Source organism: Loxodonta africana, chromosome 1 (assembly GCF_030014295.1).
Source record: "Loxodonta africana isolate mLoxAfr1 chromosome 1, mLoxAfr1.hap2, whole genome shotgun sequence".
Lineage (NCBI taxonomy): Eukaryota > Metazoa > Chordata > Mammalia > Proboscidea > Elephantidae > Loxodonta > Loxodonta africana.
Genome location: NC_087342.1, coordinates 112,748,580 through 112,772,574, shown reverse-complemented (window position 1 = coordinate 112,772,574; position 23,995 = coordinate 112,748,580). Strand labels below are relative to the sequence as shown.

The window sequence follows — 23,995 nt, the reverse complement described above, 5'->3', positions numbered from 1 at the left end:
ACCACATATACAGCTTAGTTTCTCATGAGGGAACAGATTATAAATGAGGGGACTGGAGTTCTGACAGGTAAGGCCTATCTTGATGTCCTTTGCTGATATCATCTGTTTCTAGTATTTAAAATGCCCATATTCTCATTCTTCCAACCAAGGCAATAGAGCAGTGGTTCTCAAATTATGGTCCTGGGACACCAGTATCAGCATCACCTAGGGACTTTTTAAAAATGCAAATCCTTCTAAGATACAACTACTGGTCTCTTTCTGTCCGGAGCAAAGGAGAGGGATGAAAACCAAAGCCTCAAGGAAACAATTAGTTCAAAGAACTAACTGACCACGGGAACCACAGTCTCCACCAGTCTGAGACCAGAAGAACAAGATGGTGCCTAGCTACTATTACCCACTGCTCTGACCAGGATCACAAAGGGAGGTCCCAGTTAGAGTGGGGGAAAAATGTAGAACAAAATTCAATTTTTTAAAAAAGACCAGATTTACTGGTCTGGGACTGGAGGAACCCCTGAGACTATTGCCCTTAGATAACCTTCTAATTTGGAATCAAAGCCATTCTCGGAGACTACCTTTCAGCCAATTAATAGACAAGCCTTTAAATAAACAATAACACAGGTGAGGAAAGTGATCCTTTGGACAATCATCTACATGAGACAAAAAGGACAACATATACCCAAAAGCAAAGATGAAAAGGCAGAAAAGGGCAGGAGAACTGTAGAAATGAAAATGGGGAACTCGGTGGTATGGAAACAGTGCTGACACACTGTAGGGAGTACAACCTATGTCATGGAACAATTTGTATATAAACTATTGAATGGGAAACTAATTTGCTCTGTAAACCTTTATCTAAAGCACAATAGAAAAAAAAAAAAAAAAAAGTGGATCCTCAGGCCCTACACCAGACCTACAGAATCAGAAACTCTGGAGGTGGAGCCCAGCAATCTGTGTTATAATCTCCCCTTCAACTGATTTTCACACACACTGAAATGTGGGAGCCATTGCTTTCAAGCATTCATGGGGAAGAATTATAGGCTAGAGTTAAAGGCAGGAGGAGAGAGCCAGTAAATTAAAGGGAATAAAAGTAGGGTACTCTACAGAGAACTTCAGAGGTGGTGAGAACAGAAGTTGGGAGATACAGCAGCAGGGTACCTGGCCATTTTGACAGCAGGGAACTGGTCTGAATATGTAAATACAGAGCAGAGGTCCAAGCAGCCACAAGGAAGCCGTAGCCACAAGCTCCTGTTCAAATCATTTGCTCTCATGCAGTTTTTCTGCTACGGTGCTGAAAACCCCTGGCTTTCAAACCTTATTTCCTGCAGTGGATCCCAAAGGAAGACAATCATTCTCTATACTCAGACATGGCTACTCCTGACCCTTACAGTTATTTAGCACAGAAACTTGAGGCTCAAAGAAGGAAGGCTTCTCAGAGCTGATCCAACATGTCTTCTACAGCCCCTTTTCAACAACCCTAGATTCCCAATTCCAATTTTAATTCTCCCCACACTGGCAGCTAAAGTGTGGGTATGTGTTCAGGGAAAGTAAGACAATTCCTAGAGTTTTTCTGGGCTAGAGGTGAGCTTGACCAGAGAAAGTTGCAGGGGTAAGAATAAGCCTATAAAATCGACAAGGCAAAAATTCAGCATGGACACTCTTCAGGAGGCTTATGGATGCAATGTTGTCATCCAGGACATTGCCCTGAGAAGGGAATCCCCGGCTTTGCAGCTTTCTGGCCAGTGTGAGGGCCACCAGTTGGCTATAACCTTTCCTGCGATGCTCAGGCAGGGTGTAGCCATGGCACATGGTGGCAAACTGGTCTGTGATAGACCAGGAGACCGGGCTTCCCCTCTCATCACGGACACACACACTGGGGAAGCAAGAGATGAGGCTGGTGATGTACCGGAGACACTGTTCATTGCCGCCCCGTGACCAAGTCTGGTTGAGTAGATCAGCATCAGCGACACTCAAGTAGGTTAGTCGTGGGGAAGACCCCATTCTAGAAGAAAATATCATATAAGAAATGTGAGCTTGGAATTATGTGATGTGAACAACTGCTTCTCTTTCCACACTGATTCAAACTGAAATGTCATCCGAGAAGTCAGCACCTAGCAAATACCATCTTCTGGAGTCCTGGTGGTATAGTGGTTAAGAGCTGGGCTGCAAAACAAAAAGGTTGGAGGCAGTTTGAATTCACCAGCCGCTCCTTGTAAACCCTATGGGGCATTTTACTCTGTCCCTATAGGGTCACTATGAGTTGGAATTGACTCAATGGCAATTGATGGTGGGTGGTGACTATTAAGAGACTGGTAATGTGACTCTTACTATGATCTTCTTAATCAAGCAACCTTGTGTTTTCATTTTATTAGTGGTTGCTCGGCCTTGGTTCGCATTTCAGGCATACTGTGGGCTCTGGCAGTGGTTAGTCATCTAACCACTAAGTAGGGGTAAAATAAATAAATAAAGTCAATAACTGGCTAGGATTCATAATTCAGTTTTTGAAACTGAACTTTAAAACCAGGGCAAATAAGCCTCAGGCAGAACTGTCACTGCAAATAAAAACAAGTGTTTTAGGAATAATCATGTTCCAGGCTATGACCTTGTATCTGAAGGGCAGGTATGGAAAATAAAGAATACATATACTTGGGTAATGACCTAAAGACAAATTGTCTTTCTATGCAAACAAGATCAATTCAAGTTGAAACCTGATTTTTAAAAGGTCTGACCGGGGGACTGAGGAAAATTTTGAAAGACATCTCAGAGACATGATCAGTAAGATTGTGGGAAACTCCAGGGGACTAAAAAATCTGGTTTCTTCAACAAATAATAACACAAGAAATAAAAACCCTATAGGTCAAAAGACACTTGAGAGACATATTACCAACTGCAGTGCATGGGCCTTATATAGACCCTGATTCAAAACAAACTATTCCAAAAAATTATATGACAGTTGCAGAAATGTGAATACTAACTTGTTATTTTAGTGTTAATGTTTTTTAAGGAGTGACACTAGTTTTCTTGTTGTTTTTAAAAACTCTTATCTTTTAGAGATAAAAAAAAAAAACACACTAAAATATGTAAGGATAATGCCTGGAATTTCCTTCAGAATAATCTGGGGGTTGGAAGGAGTAGATAGAGGCCTGTATGAAACAAGATTAAAAAAAAAAAAAAAAGATTAGCTGTGTGTTAATGGAAGATTTGTTTTACTATTCTCTCAACTTTATGTATGTTTGAAATTTTTCATAATTAAAAATAAAGTCCAGTTGCATTACTATGATCTAAAGGATCTACCGTTCTTGAGGTTTTGTCTTGTTTTGCTCATCAATTCCTTCAATACCCCCTGTTATGGACTGAATTGTGTGCCCCAAAATATGTGTTGTAAATTCTAACCTCTATCAAAACACACCAAGCTGTTTGCTGTGGCCAGTCGTTAAAATCCCATTTTTGAATAGGTTGTCTTTGTTATGTTAATAAGACAGGATTAGTATAGGGCATGTCTTGAGTCAATGTCTCACAAAACACAAAAAGAGCAATAAAGCCAGCAGAGATGGGGAAAGATGGGTGCCAGGCCACTTGGAGATCTTCAAGGAACCAGGAAACAGAAGCCGAACAGACAAGGACCTTCCCCGAGAGCTGACAGAGAGACACAGAGACTTCCCCTTGAGCCAGTGCTCTGAATTTGGATTTTTAACCTCCTAAACTATGGGAAACAAATTTCTGTTTGTTAAAGCCATCTGCTTGTGGTATTTGTGTTTTTGCAACACTAGATAACCAAGAACCCCCTAGAAGTGAAGAAAATGTTTACTGAGGTGAGTCCTTTCAATTATCTTGTTTGATTCTCACAAAAACCATGTAAGGTAGGTATTATAATTTAATCTTTAAGAAGAAATTAAGGCTGAGAAAGGCTAAGCTACAGTGAAGGTAACTAGTAAAAAGGCAGGGACTCCAAAGTAAGAAAAGGAGAATGTAGGTATAAAATAGCAAATGTTCAAAGGCTTGGATTCAGGAATTAGACTTCTGGGGATTACTTCCTGGCTCTACATTTTACTCTTGTATGTTATTTCAACTCTGTTGAAAAAGAGAATAATAGTCATATTTTATAGAGTTGTGGTAAGGATTAAACAGATTATATAGCTAAAACATTTCATGACTTGGATGTAAGAGCTCAACATAAGTCAGTTCTGTATCCCCACTCCAGAAACAATGAAAGCAGTAAAAATAACCTTGGGCTCAGATGATAGAGACAATTTAGAAGCATGTGGGGAGGAGAATGGTGAGAAATGATTTTTTTTCTGTGTATTGAGAAACAGGGTTTTAATTCTCCTGGAATCCAGATTTTTGGAGTCCATGAAGGTAGGGTGACCCACCCAGGCCATTGCCCTCAGATGTTCTTTTGAATCTTGTGCCTTGAGGAAACTGGTTCTAAAAGTCACCTTTAAGCCAAGCAGTGGTCTAGATAAATTAGTAAAGACCACTTAGCCTTAGGCATTGGGCTCTTTTGAAGAAGTATCTATGTACAGTCAGACCTATGTTCTCAGTTTGGAGAAACAGAAACTCCAAGATCATACTAGAAGCTGTGTTTTAGAGTAAGTTGTTATTATATAAATACACTGTTCTGGCACCATTTCCAAGGCAATGTCGATAAAATGGAGTATAAGAATCTTTGGGAATTCTTTCCTTCCGGAACACTTTTGACTGCCTAGTTGAAATAGTACCCTGATTTTCAAATTGTACATTAAACAAACATCAGTCTCTATTATTGGCTTAATATGATTTTTGTTTTAACAGTATAATATGAAAATACAGTGCTCCTTTGTAACTATGGACAAATGTATTGATTTCATTTCCCAGAAAAAGTAGTCAAGCACAAGGGAAAGGAAAAGAGTACACAGTAAACACACACACTAATAATTTAGTTTCAATGGCCCAACTCTAAGATGCCTAAATATTCCTTAATGATACTAAGAATTCCAGTTACTCTACTTCTATAACAGTAATACCTGCCCCAAATGCAGAAAATTGGTTTACATACAGGGAACTGATGTCTGGCACAGTTGAAATAGGAGAAAAACGAACCGCCTTGAAGGAAGTTAGCTTTACATCCAACTGCTTTGAGTTGGCAACAGCTTTGGAAGCATCGTATAAGTCACTCTGCAGCCCTGTATACAGGAAGACATAATGAAAAGCGTGGGCATTTTAACTGAAAGAAAAAAAAAAGGACATTTGCTGCACTGTTTTTTTTTTTTCATGCTCAATGATAATTTTATTTTCAGTGAAATTTTGACACTAGCAAGAGTTCTGATGCAGAAGGTTTTGGGATAACCATAAAATTTTTTTTTTTTTTATAGAAGAGTTGAATTACATGGGTCAAAAAAAATGCAAGATGGGCTTCTGTTTGCCTTCTGTAAGTTTACATTAATATACTTCCTTGAAAGTCGCTTTGCTGGAAACGATGCAACTTTCTAGTTATTGCAACTGGTTCAGAACTTTTTATCTTCTCACAATTTACAGAAATCACATATTCTATAAAACAAAGCAAAAAGATAGTTTAATAACATCAATTTTCTGTTCCTTTCAATCATATTTGTCTTTTCCTCTTTTTTTTAAATAATTTTTATTGTGCTTTAAGTGAAAGTTACAAATCAAGTCAGTCTGTCACATATAAGCTTATATACACCTTACTCCATACTCCCACTTACTCTCCCCCGAATGAGTCAGCCCGCTCCCTTCTTCCAGTCTCTCCTTTCATGACCATTTTGCCAGTTTCTAACCCCCTCTACCCTCCCATCTCCCCTCCAGACAGGAGATGCCAATACAGTCTCAGGTGTCCACCTGATACAAGTAGCTCACTCTTCATCAGCATCTCTCTCCAACCCATTGTCCAGTCCCTCCCATGTCTGATGAGTAGTCTTTGGGAATGGTTCCTGTCCTGGGCCAACAGAAGGTTTGGGGACCATGACCGCCAGGATTCTTCTAGTCTCAGTCAGACCATTAAGTCTGGCCTTTTTATGAGAATTTGGGGTCTGTATCCCACTGTTCTCCTGCTCCCTCAGGGGTTCTCTGTTGTGCTCCCCGTCAGGGCAGTCATTGGTTGTGGCCGGGCACCATCTAGTTCTCCTGGTCTCAGGATGATGTAAGTCTCTAGTTCATGTGGCCCTGTACTATTTTTATACTAAAAAAAAAAAAAAATTGCCATCAAGTTGATTCTAACTTTAGTGACCCTATAAGACAGAGTAGAACTGCCCCACAGAGTTTCCAAGGAGTGCCTGGTAGATTCAAACTGCTGACCTTTTGGTTAGCAGTTGTAGCTTTTAACCATCATGCCACCAAGTATCATCAATACCACCAGTTTGACACTGCCACCGTATATTATTCTAGCCATTATATATACATATTTGTTGCTGTTGTTAGGTGCCATTGAGTCAATTACAACTCATAGCGACCCCATGTGACAGTAGAACTGCACCATTGGGTTTTCTTGGACGTGATCTTTACAGAACAAATTGCCAGATATTTCTCCCATGGAGCCACTGGGTGGGCTTGATCGGCCAACCTTTTGGTTAGTAGCTGAGTGCTTAACTGTTTGTATATACTGGTTATTTTGTGTCTGATTTTCAAATTTTATGTGGAATTTTTGAATTCCCATCATGCTGCTAACTGTGGTCATATAGTGTGGTGTTCCATGGAAATTTCTGGTGGGACTAGCTCATGGAAATTTGGAATTTACTATAGGAATTTTGATTTTTTTTGAACCTCAGACTGATTTTAAGCTCCTGAACGTGTGGGGCAATGTTTTATAACACTAGAAGTCTGTAATATACCATACAACTAAAAGTATAAAAGATCTCAGACTTGTTTGACATGGTACTCCAACTTTAAAGACTCTTCCAGCCCAAATGTCATATGCCCATCGGAGAAATGAAATTCAATGTTGGTGAGATTTATCCTGAATTTAAACTCACCTAGATCCCATTCACTTATTACAGCTATAATATGTTAGTTATAAATCTTTCCTGTTTTGTATAAAGCACTGTGCAGGGCACCTGCTTCACTGTGGAACACAAGAATGGTATAGGCTTTGTTCTTATGGGGTTAGTTGTAAGGAAGGTTAACACCCTTGTTCTGCATCTCCAAAATTTCATCTGCTCTATCTTTTCCAGTTTGTGCTCTGATAATTGAATGCCTTAGACACTGAGTTTCCCACTTCGTTCATATCTAATGTCATGTTTCCTCTCCATGGTTAAAGTCACTTCTGTAAATTGGCCCTGAGACTTTCTCTTGAAAAATACATGAATGGGAAGCCATGCTGAACACAGTCTGATATCTGAGCCTTAGCTCCTGCCTCAAGGAATTAGGCCCCCAAAAATGATAACAGGTCTTCGATAAGCATTGGTTAAGTAACTGATGAAAAGTTAATGCTATTAAAATTATAGATGTGGCTAGAATCCTATCTTATGAACTTGAATTGCATCTAAGAAGTGAAAAAAGACTGTCTTTGAGGAAAGAATCAACACCAACCAAAAGGATGGATGGTAGTGCAAAAAGAATTTCTTTCTCCTAACTGTGATCCTGGAAAACAGCAATGGTTAAAGAAGTCCCCTCACCTTTTGTGTTCCAGAAAATGGCTGACTGTAAAGAACATCCTTCTCCATATGACTTAAATAAGACTCATAGATATCTCCTTGTTTACCTATGCTAATGCTGACACAGGCCTTCCAAATTCCCATTCTTTGCCTCATAAATGATTAGCTGAAATGTTTGTCCTCACTGATCAATTCGAACAAAATACTTGCTAACCAAACTTTGGTTAAGCTTCTTTCTTTTCCCTAGAGTCCTTGAACTTTGGCCCACCCTCAGCCTGAACCAGGTTACGATATCTCATTAAGAGCCCCTTCTGAAAATAGGCTGTCCTCCGTACAAAACATTTTCTGATCTACTATCTAATCACATCCCCCTTTTATCCCACTTCTCCACTCCTGATTCTGTCTAGCTTTGTTTACTCTTGTGTTAATATGCAAAAAACCCTTTATGCTTAACTGATGAGACAAGTGCTGATCTTACGGTCAGTGTTCTCCCTATTGCAATAGTCCTCCTTTCTCCGTTGTAATAATCCCTTATCCCCCCTCTAGATAATCCTTTTGAATAAAAGTCTCTCTTTACTAAGTCGGATTTGTTTTTTATTCAACACCACGTCCAACCACCACAGTGATTATACAACTGACAAATTCAGACATCACCAGGCAATCAAACCCAGAGATTTTGCTTTCCTAAAAAGGAACAGAGACAGCTTGGCTTTAAAACATCTGTCCCATTTCTCCTCCTCCAAAGCTCATCCCTGAGAGATTATCTAGACTTTGTGCTGAACTGGGTTTGCTGCTTGGCAATAAAACTTTCACTCAGCTCTCTGTCTTTAGTCTCTAGTAGTCATTCTATTATTTTCTTTTATCAGTTCTGAAGATCCTATCAAGACCACCTAAGTTAATCACTTACTGCAAGAGATAGATCACCAATACTAGAACACTGGTTTTTACTTTTTTCTTTTTCTTTTTTTACCATGGTGACTAAACCTACTTTGGCTCTTGATAAATTTGTTCTGCTCTGTCTCATGCGCTTCTGTTTATTCTGGTTCACAGCCATGTGGCCTCTCTGTGTGTAGATATGAAGAGGGAATTTGGTTCCTTCCTTCAGTGGTACAAGGAGAGGAAAATTGTTCTATTCTGTTAGTCCATCTGTGTCTTATCTAAGATATTCCAAAGAAGATTCCTGCTTTGGGCCATACCCCTCTTAACAACACAGGTTCAGGGACTACTGTGTAACCAGAAAACGAGGTCGGTCTTTACTGTATGGAAATAGCAGCACCCAATTTATAAGGGTATCCACTGGCTGTTGAAGGATTTCCTTTTTTGTTTGTTATGAGGCCTTTCAATTCAAAGAATCATTCTTCATCACTCATTAGGGCTCTTGGACATTATATATCTGTTCATTGTAATCCGAGTTCATGTACATATATAATAAAATGGCATAATTATACCAAAGGTTGTTTAGAATTACAATGACCACTTTTGGGAATTATTGAAACAAGATCCTATACTTCCATAGCACTTTAGAACTAAAAGAAGGCAAAACCCGAACTGCAATAGTCTCCCTCTTTTGACTGATACACCAAAGCATCTAAATTCCTCAGTAATACAGAATTAACTCCATTGAAGACTTTCCTTGCAGGACCTAAAAAAAAAAAAGGCATGCCATTGTTCTTATTCTAGCCTTTCCTAACAGCCCCTCCAGTTTCTCTACCTCTTCCTCTTCCTGTCTTCCTGCCTCTAGGGCTCAATTTCTACCCTAACTTACAGAATCCCAGGGTTCCAACTTTTCAGATGAGGAGACCTTGCATTTCTCTCAACTTCCTTATCTTCCTGGGGTTACCAAACTCCTTTTCCCTTTAGATTTGATAACTCTATCTCCTCCTTGTTACTGAGCACACAGAGTAAGGGACAGACTATCCCACAATTCCCTTTAAGGACTTATCTCATCCCTCAGGGAAAGATCATGCTGTTTTAAAACTGTGGGTCTCAAGAAAAACTTCATATTACAGAAAAAGACTTCCTCAAGTCCACTGGGGATGGGAAAATATTTATTGAGGAGTTTAGAAAATCTTTTTTCTTATTGTTACGTGCTGTGAAGTTGATTCTGACTCATAGGGACATACAGGACAAAGTAGAACTGTCCCATAGGGTTTCCTAGGCTGTAATCTTTACAGAAGCAGATCATCAGATCTTTTCCTCCTCAGAGCTGATGTGTGGTTTCGAACTGCTGACTTTTCAGTTAGCTGCTGAGTGCTTAACCATTGTGCCACCAGCACTCCTTTAGAAAATCTTTACACCTTCATATTTCAGGGCTGCCAGAACTTCACCAACTTGCACAACTATTAGTTGCCCTATCAGGTTAAGGGTGGTTCTAAAGGGCCAAATCAAAATACAGATAAGACAAAATTAATGAGGTTTAGAGAATGCTAGAGAAATAGGGAAAAATTTGCTTTAGACCATTATAGAAGCCTTCTCTACCAAAATCCAAAATTGTAAAGTGATTCAGAAATCAGTGGCAGAAATTAGAAAGTCACTAGACATTTTAGGCAATATTTTGGTACAGACGCAGTGGAATCCTAGGGCACAGCCTTTCAGCCTCCTTGCTTACAGGCTGACCTCAGAAAAAAAAAAGCTTCCTGAGGCAAATTTGAGTGGATTAGCAAGTAGCCAGTCAACAGAAATTATAAGAGGTGACAGAATATTGTCAGAGAACCCAAAAAGAAAAATCTGAAGAAAAAAGTCACAACAAGATGTTCTTTTAAATCAAACACCTTACTCAGGGACTAACATTTCCTCCCATGACTAATGAGGAAAAGAACAATCCTAGGGAGCATGTGGAATGAATGTAGAGTTCTAACACTAAATTATGACCTTCCTGCAAAGGCTAAAATTGGAACCCTATGAGCCATTGTAGAGATCTGACAATGACATTTCTCGGAGAATCTCAGTAGCACTCCATTATATACATTGCTATGACCAGATAATCAAAATAAAGTTAATGTTCAAGGACGGGCCTACAAATTAATAGTGGCTAGATTTTTGTTTAGAGAGGTTACTGTTTGCTGTGCAATGGATCGCTTTTATATGGCCTTTCTCACCATGGTCGACTGGGTAGGACTATGCAAATAAGGTAATTGTGGACCACCAAGGGGATAGGCCAGTTTTGCCATCACATTAGGCTTAAAATGAGCCATCCCAGAGGTGGGAAGAGAGGATCTTACAATCATCAAGAAAGAAGAGCCAGGAGTGGATCTCGCCCTTTGGACCCAGGATCCCTACACGGAGAAGCTCCTAGAACTAGGAGACAGAGAGAAAGAGCTGTGACACAGAAGAAGGCAACAGATGACAGCAGAGAAATGGCAGCAGCAGAGGCAGGAGGCTAGCAGAAGGTGTGGTGGGCCTCACTGCCCACTAAGTGAGAAAGTGAGTGCTTTCAGGCAGGAGGCTTGTTGGTGGAGTGGAGTGCCTCTGTACACTTGATGGAGCTAGGTTTGCTGATCCACGGAGCTAGGGCTGAGTGCCTTCGGGCCAAGGTTTACTGGTGGAGTGGGGTGCCTCTGGGCACTTATCAGCAGAGCTAAAAGAGCTTTGTAACACTTTCCTGAGCAGGGCAGAGGCTAGGCTGAGAGGCTGAGGGCCAGAGACAGACCTGCCTGTGGGCATGGCTGAGAAGAGGCTACCTGATCAAAGAACTGTATCCTGAGCACTCCTGAACCTGAATTATAATTGTTACTTCCCTAACAAACCCCATAACTGTTAGTATGGCCTGTGAGTTCTGAGTGGCCATTGCAAAGAATTATTTAATCTGGCAGTGAAGTAGAGAGTGTCATGGGAGGGATAGATGGTATTAGAATTGGTAAAGACGGTGAAGAGAGGAGGTATATCTGACCTCTGCCTCACAGCAATCAGCTTTGGGCTGTTGATCTGGATTCTCCTTCCCCCATATGAAGTTAGAGGAGGTCAGATGCCACTGCCATGCCATTTTTTTTTTTTTAACCTTAAATTCCACCGCTTTATCATAACCTGTTCCTCAGAATTATAATAAAATAATGGAGGTTTAATTGTTATCCTTTATGCCTATTCCCAAGAAAGGTGATCCAACCGAATGTGGAAATTATAGAACAATATCATTAACATTACACGCAAGCAAAATTTTGCTGAAGATCATTCAAAAATGGCTGCAGCAGTATTATCGACAGGGAACTGCCAGAAATTCAGGCCGGTTTCAGAAGAGGACGTGGAACCAGGGATATCATTGCTGATGTCAGATGGACCCTGGCTGAAAGCAGGGAATATCAAAAAGATGTTACCTGTGTTTTATTGACTATGGAAAGGCATTTGACTGTGTGGGTCATAACAAATTATGGATAACATTGTGAAGAATGGGAATTCCAGAACACTTAATTGTGCTCATGAGAAACCTTTACATAGATCCAGAGGTAGTTGTTTGGACAGAACAAGGGGATACTGATTGGTTTAAAGTCAGGAAAGGTGTGCGTCAGGTTGTATCCTTTCACCATACCTATTCAATCTGTATGCTGAGCAAATAATCCAAGAAGCTGGACTATATGAAGAAGAATGGGGCATCGCGATTAGAAGAAGACTCATTAACAACCTTCGTTATGCAGATGACACAACCTTGCTTGCTGAAAGTGAAGAGGACTTGAAGCACTTACTGATGAAGAACAAAGACCACAGCCTTCAGTATGGATTACACCTCAACATAAAGAAAACAAAAATCCTCACAACTAGACCAATGAGCAACATCATGATAAACGGAGAAAAGATTAAAGTTGTCAAGGATTTCATTTTACTTGGATCCACAATCAACAGACATGGAAGCAGCAGTCAAGAAATCAAATGATGCATTGCATTGGGTAAATCTGCTGTGAAGGACCTCTTTAAAGTGTTGAAAAACAGGGATGTCACCTTGAAGACCAAGATGTGCCTGACCTAACGCATGGTATTTTCACTTGCATCATATGCATATGAAAGCTGGACAATGAATAAGGAAGACCGAAGAAGAATTGACGCCTTTGAGTTGTGCTGTTGGTGAATAATATTAAATATACCACAGACTGCCAAAAGAACTAACAAATCTTTCTTAGAAGAAGTACAACCAGAATGATCCTTAGAAGCAAGGATGGCAAGACTGCATCTTACATAATTTGGACATGTTGTCAGGAGGGATCAGTCCCTGGAGAAGGACATCATGCCTGGCAAAGTACAGGGTCAGCGGAAAAAAGGAAGACCCTCAATGAGGTGGATTGACACAGTGGCTGCAACAATGAGCTCAAGCATAACAATGATTTTAAGGATGGTGCAGAACTGGGCAGTGTTTCATTCTGTTGTGCATAGGTTGCTATGAGTCTTCCGACTTGACGGCACCTAACAACAACAACAACAACAATTGTTGTCCAATGAACCTGTAATCTGGCTAGTCTCACCACCTTCACCAATTTCAATCAGTCCATTAACAGAACACATTATCTTACTGCCGCAGCTGATTTAATAGGTTGGAATGGCTCTGTAAATGGCATTGCTAAATTAAATGTTCTTCATGGAACTAAATTACAAACTATATTATAGAAACCCTTAATGCCTCAGTTCCTATGCATTTGCTGACCTTTCCTGAACCAATGTTGGATGATATACCCTTTGCAATTTGGGCTAAAGACTCTACTGATAAACACGTTCTACATGCAATGTGATCCTTATTGCGGCAAGGCAACATTTAACATTCTTCGGTTAGTCCCCTTACCACTTAGAAAATTCTTGTATTGTCGCCTCGTATATCAGTTTCCAGTGTTGTTCAAATCTCAGTTCTGCAACTTTACTCTTTCTTCCAGTTGAAGAACAACAACGTTACTATTTGGTAGTAATTCAGGAGTCAGGGATGCCTGGGTTTGCTCTTACAGCTACTCCTTTAGCTAACTCTGATTTAATATTGAGGTAAAAAAAAAAAAAAAAGACAAAGGCATTTCCTTTGCAGAATATGCTGTTTCTCTGAACACCCAACCCTGACCAGGTCCACTGCCTAATGTTCGGTCTATTCAGTAACCCAACTAGTAGCTCTGACCTGAGCCTGTACTGTGGCCAAAAAAAAAAAAAAAGAATAAGCATTTATATGGGCAGTAAATTTGCTTTTGGAGTTGTTCATGATTTGAGGATGTTACAGAAATAGACAGGGTTTGTGGCTCTAAGAATAATATGACCTCTGATTAAGAATAATGAAGAAAAATACTAGAAGCTATTCAATATCACAGATACTATCATAGAAGCCCATAGTTGAGAGATCACATCAGAAGCCAAAGACTGCTGATTTACATGCTAAGTTAGTAGTCTTTATCACTCTAGCTATAGTTACTGCTGTTAGTTTCTCTGGAGTTAGCTCCATCTCATGGTGCTCTCATGTAAAACAGAACAAAACATTGTTCAGTCCTGTACCATCTTCACAATTGTTGGTTTGCTCAAGTCTATTGCTGTGAACACTGTATTTTGAGTGCCAACCAACCTACGGGATTCATCTTCCAGCACTATACCAGACAATATTCTGTTCTGATCCATAGGTTTTTCTTTGGCTAATTTTTAGAAGTAGATTTCCAGGCCTTTCTTCCTAGTTTCTCTTAAGTTTGGAAGCTCTGCTGAAACCTGTCCACCATGGGTGACCCTGCTGAAATACCAGTGGTATAGCATCTTCCATCATAGCAGTACATAAGCCACTATAGTACGACAAAACTGACAGTTTGGTGGCCAGTTATATTAAAAAAAAAAAAAAACCCATTGCCGACTAGTTGATTCCACAGGCCAGACTAGAACTTCCCTATAGGGTTTCCAAGGAGTGGCTGGTGGATTTGAACTGCTGATCTTTTGGTTAGCAGCCATAGCTATTAAGCACTATGCCACCAGTGCTCTGCCAATTATATTAAAAATTAGGTGATACTAATTGTCATCTGTCCCTACAGGAAGACCTACATTAGTTTCCACACTAAAGTAATCCTAGTGAGAAAATTTTTCAAAATTGGCTAAGGGAGAAATAAAAACATGTCTCTTTTCTAATCAGCATAACTAGGATAAATCTGCAAAGATGTGAAATGGTTTTGAACATCCTCTACAAGGTCCTTTTGAGCATTTATGAATGGATTTTATACCTCCATCCAAAATTTCATTTACAAATATGCATTAGTTATTCTTTATAAATTTTCTGGGTGGATAGCAGCTTTTCCTTGTTAGAAGGCTTCACTTGTCTGTGGCTGAAAAAAATTACTAGACTTTGTATTTTAACATAGGGAATCCTTCTCTTCTTGTCAGATTATCAAGAAATTCATTTCCCTGCAACACTAATAAAGACCTCTAAGATCCTTCCCTTAAAACAGCTATTTCAATGCCTGCATCATCCCCTAAAATTAGGAAAAATAAGAAGAGTAAGTACTACACTGAAGCCAGAAGAGTCCAAACTACCACAAGCTCTTAATTTACCTCTGTTCTGGACTAAACTTTTACCACTAGCATCAATGGCCATGCAATTATCTCCTCAGAGTTCCCACAGACAGTTTTCTTGTAAAATCATTTCAAGATAACTTATGCAGGTCTGTTGATTTCCTCTTTCCAGAATCATCACCTTCAAAAAGAAGATTAAGTCTTACCTATCAGCTCAAACCTGAATCGTACTTATTTAAAAGGCTGTGATGGGAAAGGATTAATATAGCAATAAGGAAAAATATGTTGTGATGCTCACTAATATCCAAACTATAGTAACAGTGGAAAGAATGTGTCGCTTAAAAGCAGCCCCATTTCAATAGCCTTCCCCTACCCCAAAGGCCAATCCTCATTAGGAGTAATAAGTGTCCTTACAAAACTATAATACGGAAATTATAAATATATAAAACATATGTATATACGTGTGTGTATGTGTTTATACATATATGTATGCATGTGTGTATATATATTGCATATATATGTGTGTATATATATATATATATATAGTGATACATAAGGTCAGTCTGTCTGATACATATGATAAAAAGGTGGGGAAAAAATGACTGCATAGTGTATCAGTGTCTTGCACTTGACCTTACCTTGTATTTGAAAAACCTGGTCCCAGTTGATAACATCTCGTTCTTTCAATAGCTGTTGGTAAGCCCTGACATCTTTGTAGAACACAGCATAGGCATTAGTATAATGGTCCAGGTTATCTGTCTCAGCCTAGGACAGAGGGCATAAGTGTAAAAACCTGAAACATACCCTCTGGATAGCCCAAATCTTAAACAGATTAGATACCATTAGCAGGGCATGTCTAGACAATTTTCCATCACCAAAATTAACCATCTATAAAACAATGGTTAAGTGGGAATGTGGCTAATATGCTGCAGTGAAGGGAAGAAAAGAAATTTGGGGACTCTCAATTGACTCATTCTTTTGGGAAGATATTCCATTCACATTAGGGAGGATTTAAGGCATTTATTTCACCTTTTTCTGGGATTGTCTTAGCAAGGAATATTCTATTATTAGTTGACTATTTTACACATAATTCACAAGTTTATAAAAATAAAAAGGGTATAGTTCAATAGATCCACCTAGGAGAACCAAGCTGAACTCTCAGAACTTTCCTTATGCAGTCAGGGGAACACATCTTTGATCACTTGAGATTCTCTTTGTTCTCAGAGTTGGAATGGGGTGGGTGATGTCTTCAATCTTCTCCCATATTTATCTACATGACCAAAGTCATGGATAAGCTAACCTATAAAAATCCATTCTTCTAGCTATTATGAAGCAGTAAGGAAATACTTCATTGAAAATGCTTAGACTAACAGGGCTTTCCATATGTCTGACAATCCAAAGCTAGTCAAGTTAGGAATAGTGACATATGTACCTTGTTAACCTATGTATACGCTAGCATGGTTAACACCCCTTTTACCTAATCTTTTCTTCTCAGTTGATGTCAACTATTTTTTTGCCTTGTAAAACTGTACCTCTCTCTGCCGTCGGGTGATGACAGCTTTGAAGTCTGGCCATGAATCCAACACTAGTTCCTTTTGAAAAGGATTTCCACGATTTATGTTCATCACTGCTCCATAAACCTGAGCCAGAGAACCCAGAGAAACAACAAATTATGCTAGTAGTTGTTTCACTTATGTTATTACTCTCTTTACTTCTTGTCCTACTATACAATCATGCCCATGAGAGGGGAAATTATACACACATATACACAGCACACACACTTCTCTGTTATTTCATCAGCACACAAGAAACTGGCACTAAGTCTATAAAAATCCTATGAAAACACTTCCCAAATTTTTTTTTTTTTTTTAATAGTACAACAGTGAGAGGTACCAAATTGATAGACTTAATGTATTGGTGCTTGACATATAGGTAAGCAATGAATACTGAATGAATCAGAATCTGATGTATGGATTTGGGGCTCAAGCATCTTTAAAAAATTCCACAGATAATTTTGATGCTCAGCGGCTTTTGAAGTTCATTGTACTATCTGATAATAACCCATGAAATACAACTACACCTTCAACATTGAGTTACAGTTAATCATTTGAAGGTGAAACAATACCAGAATAATATTAAAATTCTCTTCTGTGGCCTTTCACATTTTTTTCCATGATGAAGAAAAAAATTCATTTGTCCTACAGTTTTCATATATGATATATATGTTTATAGAGGTTGGAGAAAGTTGTGGTAGAAATGAGGAGAGCTCATTAGGCCAATGTTCATCTGAAAACAACCCAAATGTCCATAAACAGCAGAATGGAGGATTAAATTGTAGAATATTCATACTATGGACTGCGAAACAGCAATGAAAATGAATAAATTACTGCTATACAGAGAATAAGGAGCCTTGGTGGCACAATGGTTAAAGTGTTGGGCTGCTAAACCAAAATTGTCAGTGGTTGGAACCAATGAGCCACTCCTTGGGAGAAAAGATCTGGTGATCTGCTCCCATAAAGATTACAGCCTAAGAAACCCTATGGGGCAGGAAACTCTGTCCTATAGGGTCACTAACCCAGTGCCGTTGAGTTGAAGGAGTCAGAAAAACTCGAGGGCATACCACAACACACAGAGCATGGGGTAGTGTGGATGAATCTCACAAACATAATGTCCAGCAAAAGGAACTAGATACGAAAGGATACTTATTGTTTGATTCAATTCATATTTCATTCAAAAACAGGCAAAACTAAATTGTGACTTTAGAAGTCAAGATAGTGGTTACCTTTGGGGAGGAGGAAGAGGTAGTGATTTTGGAAGGGAGCTTGGGGAGAAGGGAAGCATCTGAAGTAATGTATTTCTCAACCGGAATGGATGTTACACAGGTATGTGCTTTGTGAAAATTCATTGAGCTGCATAATTATTTTGTGTGCATTTGCCAGTATATATTATGCCTTAATAAAAAAAAAATTACATTATCTCCTTTATCACTATCTTAATCTTTTTTTAGTCGCATGATTCCAAATTATTACTCAGATTTTTCCCATCACATAAAATTTAAGCACAATTAATACGTCAAGATGACTGGATTTAATCAGCACAGTACCATACACTAGAGGGCTTTGTTCAGATCGCTTTTGTTCAAATTCTAGCGTACTCAAGGATTTCCCAGGGAGGTTGTTAAAAATGCAAGTCCCTGGTCTCTGTTATCAGAAATTCTGATTCATTATGTCTCTCTTGGGTGATTTGCACCCCACTCACCAAAGGAAACCTTGGTGGCATAGTGGGCGAGTGCTTCAGCTGCTAACCAAAAAGTTTGGCAATCTGAATCCACCAGCCACTCCTTGGAAACTCTATGGGGCAGTTCTACTCTGTCCTATAGGGTTGCTATGCATTGGAATTGACTCCATGACAACGGGTTTTCACATTTGAAAGCCACTGTCCTAGGACTGTCTCTTTGTTCAAGAAATTCAGCCCTCAAAGACATTGTGCTCTTTATTTCCCCAAGTGCTTGTCATAGTTCTAATCTTACATTTATTTGTGGTTAATTAACGTTACCTTCCATAGTTTTTTTTTTCCATAGTAGCCCCTTAGTTAATAGCAGGCCCTCTGGGACTTTAAGAAGACCTTGACAGATAGAAGCTTGGTAGGCAACAAAGCCGTTGGGGCCGGGGGTGGGGGGTGGGGGTGGAACTTTCAAATAAAGATCTTAAAATAAGCTGAAAAAAAATTTAGAACCCCTAAATTTCAGTTATATCGTTTACCTTGGCTATGTTCTTATCAGCAATGTCACCCAACCATACCCTTCTAAAAAATTTTAGGACTCAAACTTACTGTAGAAGTAATCTAGCCCAGCATTACCTAAATTTCTCTAAGAATCATCTATAGTAACTCTCAGAAATATAATTCCCTAGGGGCCATCCATAATCCACTAAATCATTCTGCAGTGGGAAGGACCTGGGGTGCTGCATGCTTAACAAGTGCTCCCAGAAGGTCTTGTCATCAGAAAAAATTAGGAAAGTCATACGTTTGATATTATCTCACAGGTTAATAAAATAAAATATAACTGAAGTTTATAGTACCTTGAGTGATTCAGGAAAGTGATTCTTCAACATTTTCTCCAGTATCAGTAATTTGGTGGAACAATTTAACACCAACATCTTTTCCAGGGCTCTTGCAATTCCACACTTAATAATAAATGTGAAAGTATACATTTAATTTTTGTCTGTAAACATTTTAATCTACCTAGGAATATCCTTATGATCTGTTTTCAGTGGGTCTAATTCTTACTCATCTGTGAGTCAGAATTGACTTGATTGCAGTGGGTGTGATTTGGTTTAATTCTGATTACCATTGCTCTCTCTGAATAGGGGAAAAGGAAGGAAGATAGGGAGGCACTGGGATGGGTAAATCAGATAACACACAGAAAAGAAGAAGTGCCAATGACTGCATCCTGGAGAGATGTATTTACACTGAGTTGTCTTCCTATTATGTTCACTGAACCCTTAACTCTTCCTTCAGAGCACTTATACCAGCTGTAATTTTATGTTTATTTGTACTTTCTTTAATTCAAGTCTGTCTTCTCAAGTGGCCTATGAAGTACATAAAAGTAGGGATCATATCTGCTTTGTGCTACACAGTATCCTGGCATCTGCCACAGGACCTGGCACATAGGGGTACTCTAATTTGTTGAATGGATGATCTGAAGTTTAGGATAGGAATCATGGGGTTTAAGTAAGGAAACTTCTTTTTCACAGTGTGCAGCAAAGACTAAAGAAAGACTTGAGTGGGTCAGGTGGTTATAAGGAACAACTTGGAGAAATGCAGACTGGAGATAAAGAATCAGGTGTGGACAAAGGCTTAGACTCATTTAGACTGGAAAACAGTAAGAAAAAGGGGATACATTTCAGTTATAATATATGCCACTTCACCTATTCTCATGCAATTACATTTTCTAGATTTTGGGGTCCACTTCTGCTTGTTTCCAAGAAAATTTCTTCTATCGACATTCCAATTAGGTCTTAATTAAAAAAAAAAAATTTTTTTTTTTCTGTATTCAATGTAGTGAAGCTGATTCACGTACTCTTAGCAGTCAGGCACTAGTATGACAAAGATAATTCAGCTCGGTATGAGCACCTGGTGCTTCAGAGATTGAGGCAGAGAGCTGGGATCATTCCGTTACAGCACATTGCCTAGACAGAAGCAGTTACTTGATTTCTCTGTGTGGCATCCTTGTGTGGTTACGAGATACTCAGTGTTTGAGTGTGGCCTACCTAAAATCCACTGTGAGATTCTATCATATAGCTTACATGAGTCTAGACAATTACCTGAACTTGTAGGAAAAAAGAAAAGAAAAATTTCTTATGAACAAGCCCTACGGGCTCCAGTTCACTGCGTGTTTTTGAACCGAGGTGTTTGTGTTCTATACAGGAGTCAGAAGGGCCAGGGCAGCACTAGAAAAGCCAAGAGGTTTCTGGACCCTAGTGTTCAGTTTGGGCCAATGTTAGAAACTTCAAAGAGATCAAGTTTCTAGATTTCAGGACGAGAAAAGAAGTGTAGCCATCATCTCTTCACCCTTGAATCTGCTTGACTTTTCACTCACTCACATCATCTCTAAATAAAGTTTTAGTTTATTAGTATTTGAAGCCGTCCATCATCTGGTATCAGTCTATCTTTCTAAGCTACTATATTTTTACACAAACAATGTGCATCTTCTATGTTTGTTTGCTAACCTCGCCCACCTGGCCTCCCTTGAGGTATTTTCATAAGTGCTGCTACACAAACATTTTTTTACATGCTGCTGCTAAAAAAAAAAAAAAAAAAATTAGCATAACATTTTTATAAAATATCTTGTAGGAGGAGGGCCTGGTTGGCAAACAAATGTAGAAGACGTGAATTATTCACGTAAAAATATGTTAATCTTTAGTTGTTCCTCTTCACTTATCCTATGCTCCTCCAATTCTCCCTTTTCTTGACCATGCCCCTCAGATCCTAGTTTCCATTTGTGTTCATGCCATACCTTCCATCTCTTTTTCCAGATTCAACTCCCACCTCATTCTTGACTTGTGGAAATTCTCTCAAACTCAAATATTAATTCCCACAGAACTATCATAAGGCATTTGATCCAAAAAGCCATCTATTTCTCAGCTCAAAACATCTTCCTTGGAGCTTTCTATGAAGTATCTTACTCAATGAGTTAGTTACAGGTTGGAGAGGAGAAATCAGCCTGCTTTAAAATAAAGCAAGCAACAATCCACCTTTAACATTTGAGAGACAGAGAGAGAGAGATCAAAAGCTTTTTTAGTCATCTTAAGTAAGGAAAAAAAAAAAGGGAGTTTATCAGTTTGTTTCTGTTTTTTGTTTGGTATAGCACATAAATTATTAAGATTCTTGAGTTAGACCTATTCGTTTGTTCTAATTCAATATCTTTTGACAGAAAATGAAATTATTTCAAAGGGTGGTTCATCATGTATCTTTTAATTAGGTTTGATGTCTTTTCTTGCTGTAATATTTGGCAAAGCAGTTAATGCAGATAGGGACTCCACATCTTTGTTGATGATTGTTATTACCTGGTTTGTTCCCAAAACGACATAAAATGATTCATAAAAATATGTAAAACATATCAAGAAATATTAAGTTTAAATTAAAAAGTCAGGTAAGGGGGGAATGGAGGTAAGAAAGTAATATACCGTGGTGTTAATATGCAAAACATACAGAGTTTAGTTCTATATAACCAGGAGGTGAGGGCCCACTTTTGACTCCAAGCTTTTTAGGAGCTAACACAGAGAAACAAACATGATTAGTTACACGATTCAGTTTCTTGGTACAATTATCCTTAAAACCAACCCACTGCTGTCGAATCAATTCCGACTCATAGCAACCCTATAGCACAGAGTAGAACTGCCTGATAGACTTTCCAAGGAATGCCTGGCAGATTCGAACTGCAAGGCTCTTGGTTAGCAGCCGTAGCACTTAACCACTACGCCACCAGGGTTTCCAGTTATCCTTAAGCTCTTTTTTTTTTTTTTACTTTTCGTTTATGTTATCTCTAAATAAAGTCTAGCTCTCCAACTTCATAACAGTCAAACCCCTCCTGGATCTGGCTTTAATCTACCTTTCAGACTAAGCTCCTACAACTCACAAACACATTACTCACGGTGACAAACATTCCTGCCATTAAAATCAAGAGATAGTTCTCCGATGGGTCTATACAAAGAGAGCGTTATTATTAACGAACATTTCAGTAAACACAGTGATGAATTCCACGGAGATCTTTCATTAATTACGAAGTTTTTATTAAATGTCACAAAAAACAGAAGGCACAAATTTTCATAGATGCAGAAAATATCTTTTTATATATTTTTGAGTTATATCAGAAAGTTATAATGACAGCCATTAGCTCTGAAAGCTACAAGATCAGAATGTCACATTTTCACCACTCAATTATAAAAAAATAGAGTCCCCATAATCAGCGTTCTAGAATTGAAAGGTAAAATTGTGTAACTCCTTTAGCCTTACTGATATTAACAGACTCACTACTTAATCTCATTGCCTTGGAAAATTATACTTATATAACTTTTAGGAGGAACCATGGCGGTACAGTGGTCAAGATCTCTCAGCTGCTAACCAAAAGGCTGGCAGTTTGAATCCACCAGCCACTCCTTGGAAACACTATGAGGCAGTTCTACTCTGTCCTATAAGGTCGCTGAGTCGGAATGAACTCGATGGCAATGGGTTTTTTTTTTTTTTTGGTAACTTTTAGGAACTGAAGTTTATTTGGGGGTGCTTGAGTGTCTATCAGTATACAGCAAATACCTAAAATATTTCATTGATTAATATTAATCATACAGTGAAAGTATGGCACTCTCCTTGGAGACTTAATTGTTATAAAGAAACTAAAAAATCTCTGCTTTTATGGTGTATTATACCTTTTACAGCACAATTTTTTTTAATAAGTTTTTTTTTTTAACCACTTGCAATTCAATACTAGTGTTTCCCCAAGAACAGGTTTTCTGTTCAGAGGTTGCTCTCCTATCTGTTTCTCTAGTTGTACTCATATTCCATTGCAAAGAATTTCATACTTTGTGCTTATTTTTCTCATATTTAAGATTTAAAAGTAAAATAAAACAAAAACTTGTAGCCTTAATATAACTTCTCCTCAAAACTTAATTATAATTTATTCTTTCTATATAAGGTTGAATTTTATCTCTCTTATATTTTTCCCATTTGGTATATATTATTTTAGTGAATATAAACTTACCTGCTGCTGAGAGTTCAATCTGAAACTGAGGTCTTTCAGCCGTACGTATACCAGTGCAGCGGCTTTTTCCATGTAATCGATGAGTTTATCCTTCAAGTCTGCTTCCTTAATTAGTCCTTAGTGGGAGGAGAGAGAGAGAAAAGTACTCACACCCGTAGGAAGTGTTTACGTTTTCGGTAAGGTGAAAACCATCTCACATACAGCACGAGTATTTTCACTGTATCTAGTTTCCGTCATACTATCACACTTAATCTTAGGGTGTAAAAACTAATGAATGGATACTAATCTTGATTTAGAGATGGACATTTTCTAGACATAAAACTTATCTATACATCAGGATCTTATGAAAAGGAATAAAATAGGAAATAGGGCACAGGGAAATGGAGCATGAGAAATAATGTAGAGTCACCCCGTATGTATTTTTATTTATTTAGAAGGAAGCGATTTGGCTGCATTAAACTTCCAAGGCTGAGAGGGGTTTTTTTCTAAGGAGGTTACTTGTGGAATTGAGAGTAATTCTGAGAATTTTAATTCTTTTACCCTTTTTTCTAAATGAGAAGTCATTCAAAGATTATTCCCATACCTCAAATGGCTGTAATTCAACCACTGTGTAAGCATTTATTTACATGCGCATCTCAGCACGTAACATACTACCTGAGCCTTGAGATAATGAACAGCACACATGTCACAAAGGCAGATGGAGAGTGCTTCAGTTTGA

At 38.6% G+C, this 23,995-nt stretch overlaps 1 protein-coding gene across 1 annotated transcript; it reads right to left on the bottom strand.

Annotated features, from left to right (window-relative positions):
• Positions 1 to 857: 857 nt before the first annotated feature.
• Positions 858 to 23,995, bottom strand: GLYATL3 (glycine-N-acyltransferase like 3). The gene is made up of 6 exons (XM_003404149.3): positions 23,278 to 23,995; positions 19,100 to 19,204; positions 16,553 to 16,660; positions 15,659 to 15,785; positions 5,030 to 5,156; positions 858 to 1,996 (listed from the first exon to the last, which is right to left on the bottom strand). The coding sequence occupies exons 1-6, from the start codon at positions 23,347 to 23,349 to the stop codon at positions 1,570 to 1,572; spliced, it is 966 nt and encodes a 321-aa protein (XP_003404197.3). The 5' UTR covers positions 23,350 to 23,995; the 3' UTR covers positions 858 to 1,569.

Excerpts from the sequence above, each read along its gene's own strand:
- GLYATL3 (XM_003404149.3), bottom strand. The coding sequence starts at position 23,349 with ATGGAAAAAGCCGCTGCACTGGTATACGTACGGCTGAAAGACCTCAGT. Across the intron at positions 19,205-23,277 it reads GATTGAACTCTCAGCAGCAG|TGTGGAATTGCAAGAGCCCT; the intron begins GTAAGTTTATAT and ends TTTATTATTAAG. Across the intron at positions 5,157-15,658 it reads CCAGGTTTTTCAAATACAAG|GGCTGCAGAGTGACTTATAC; the intron begins GTAAGGTCAAGT and ends TCCTGTATACAG.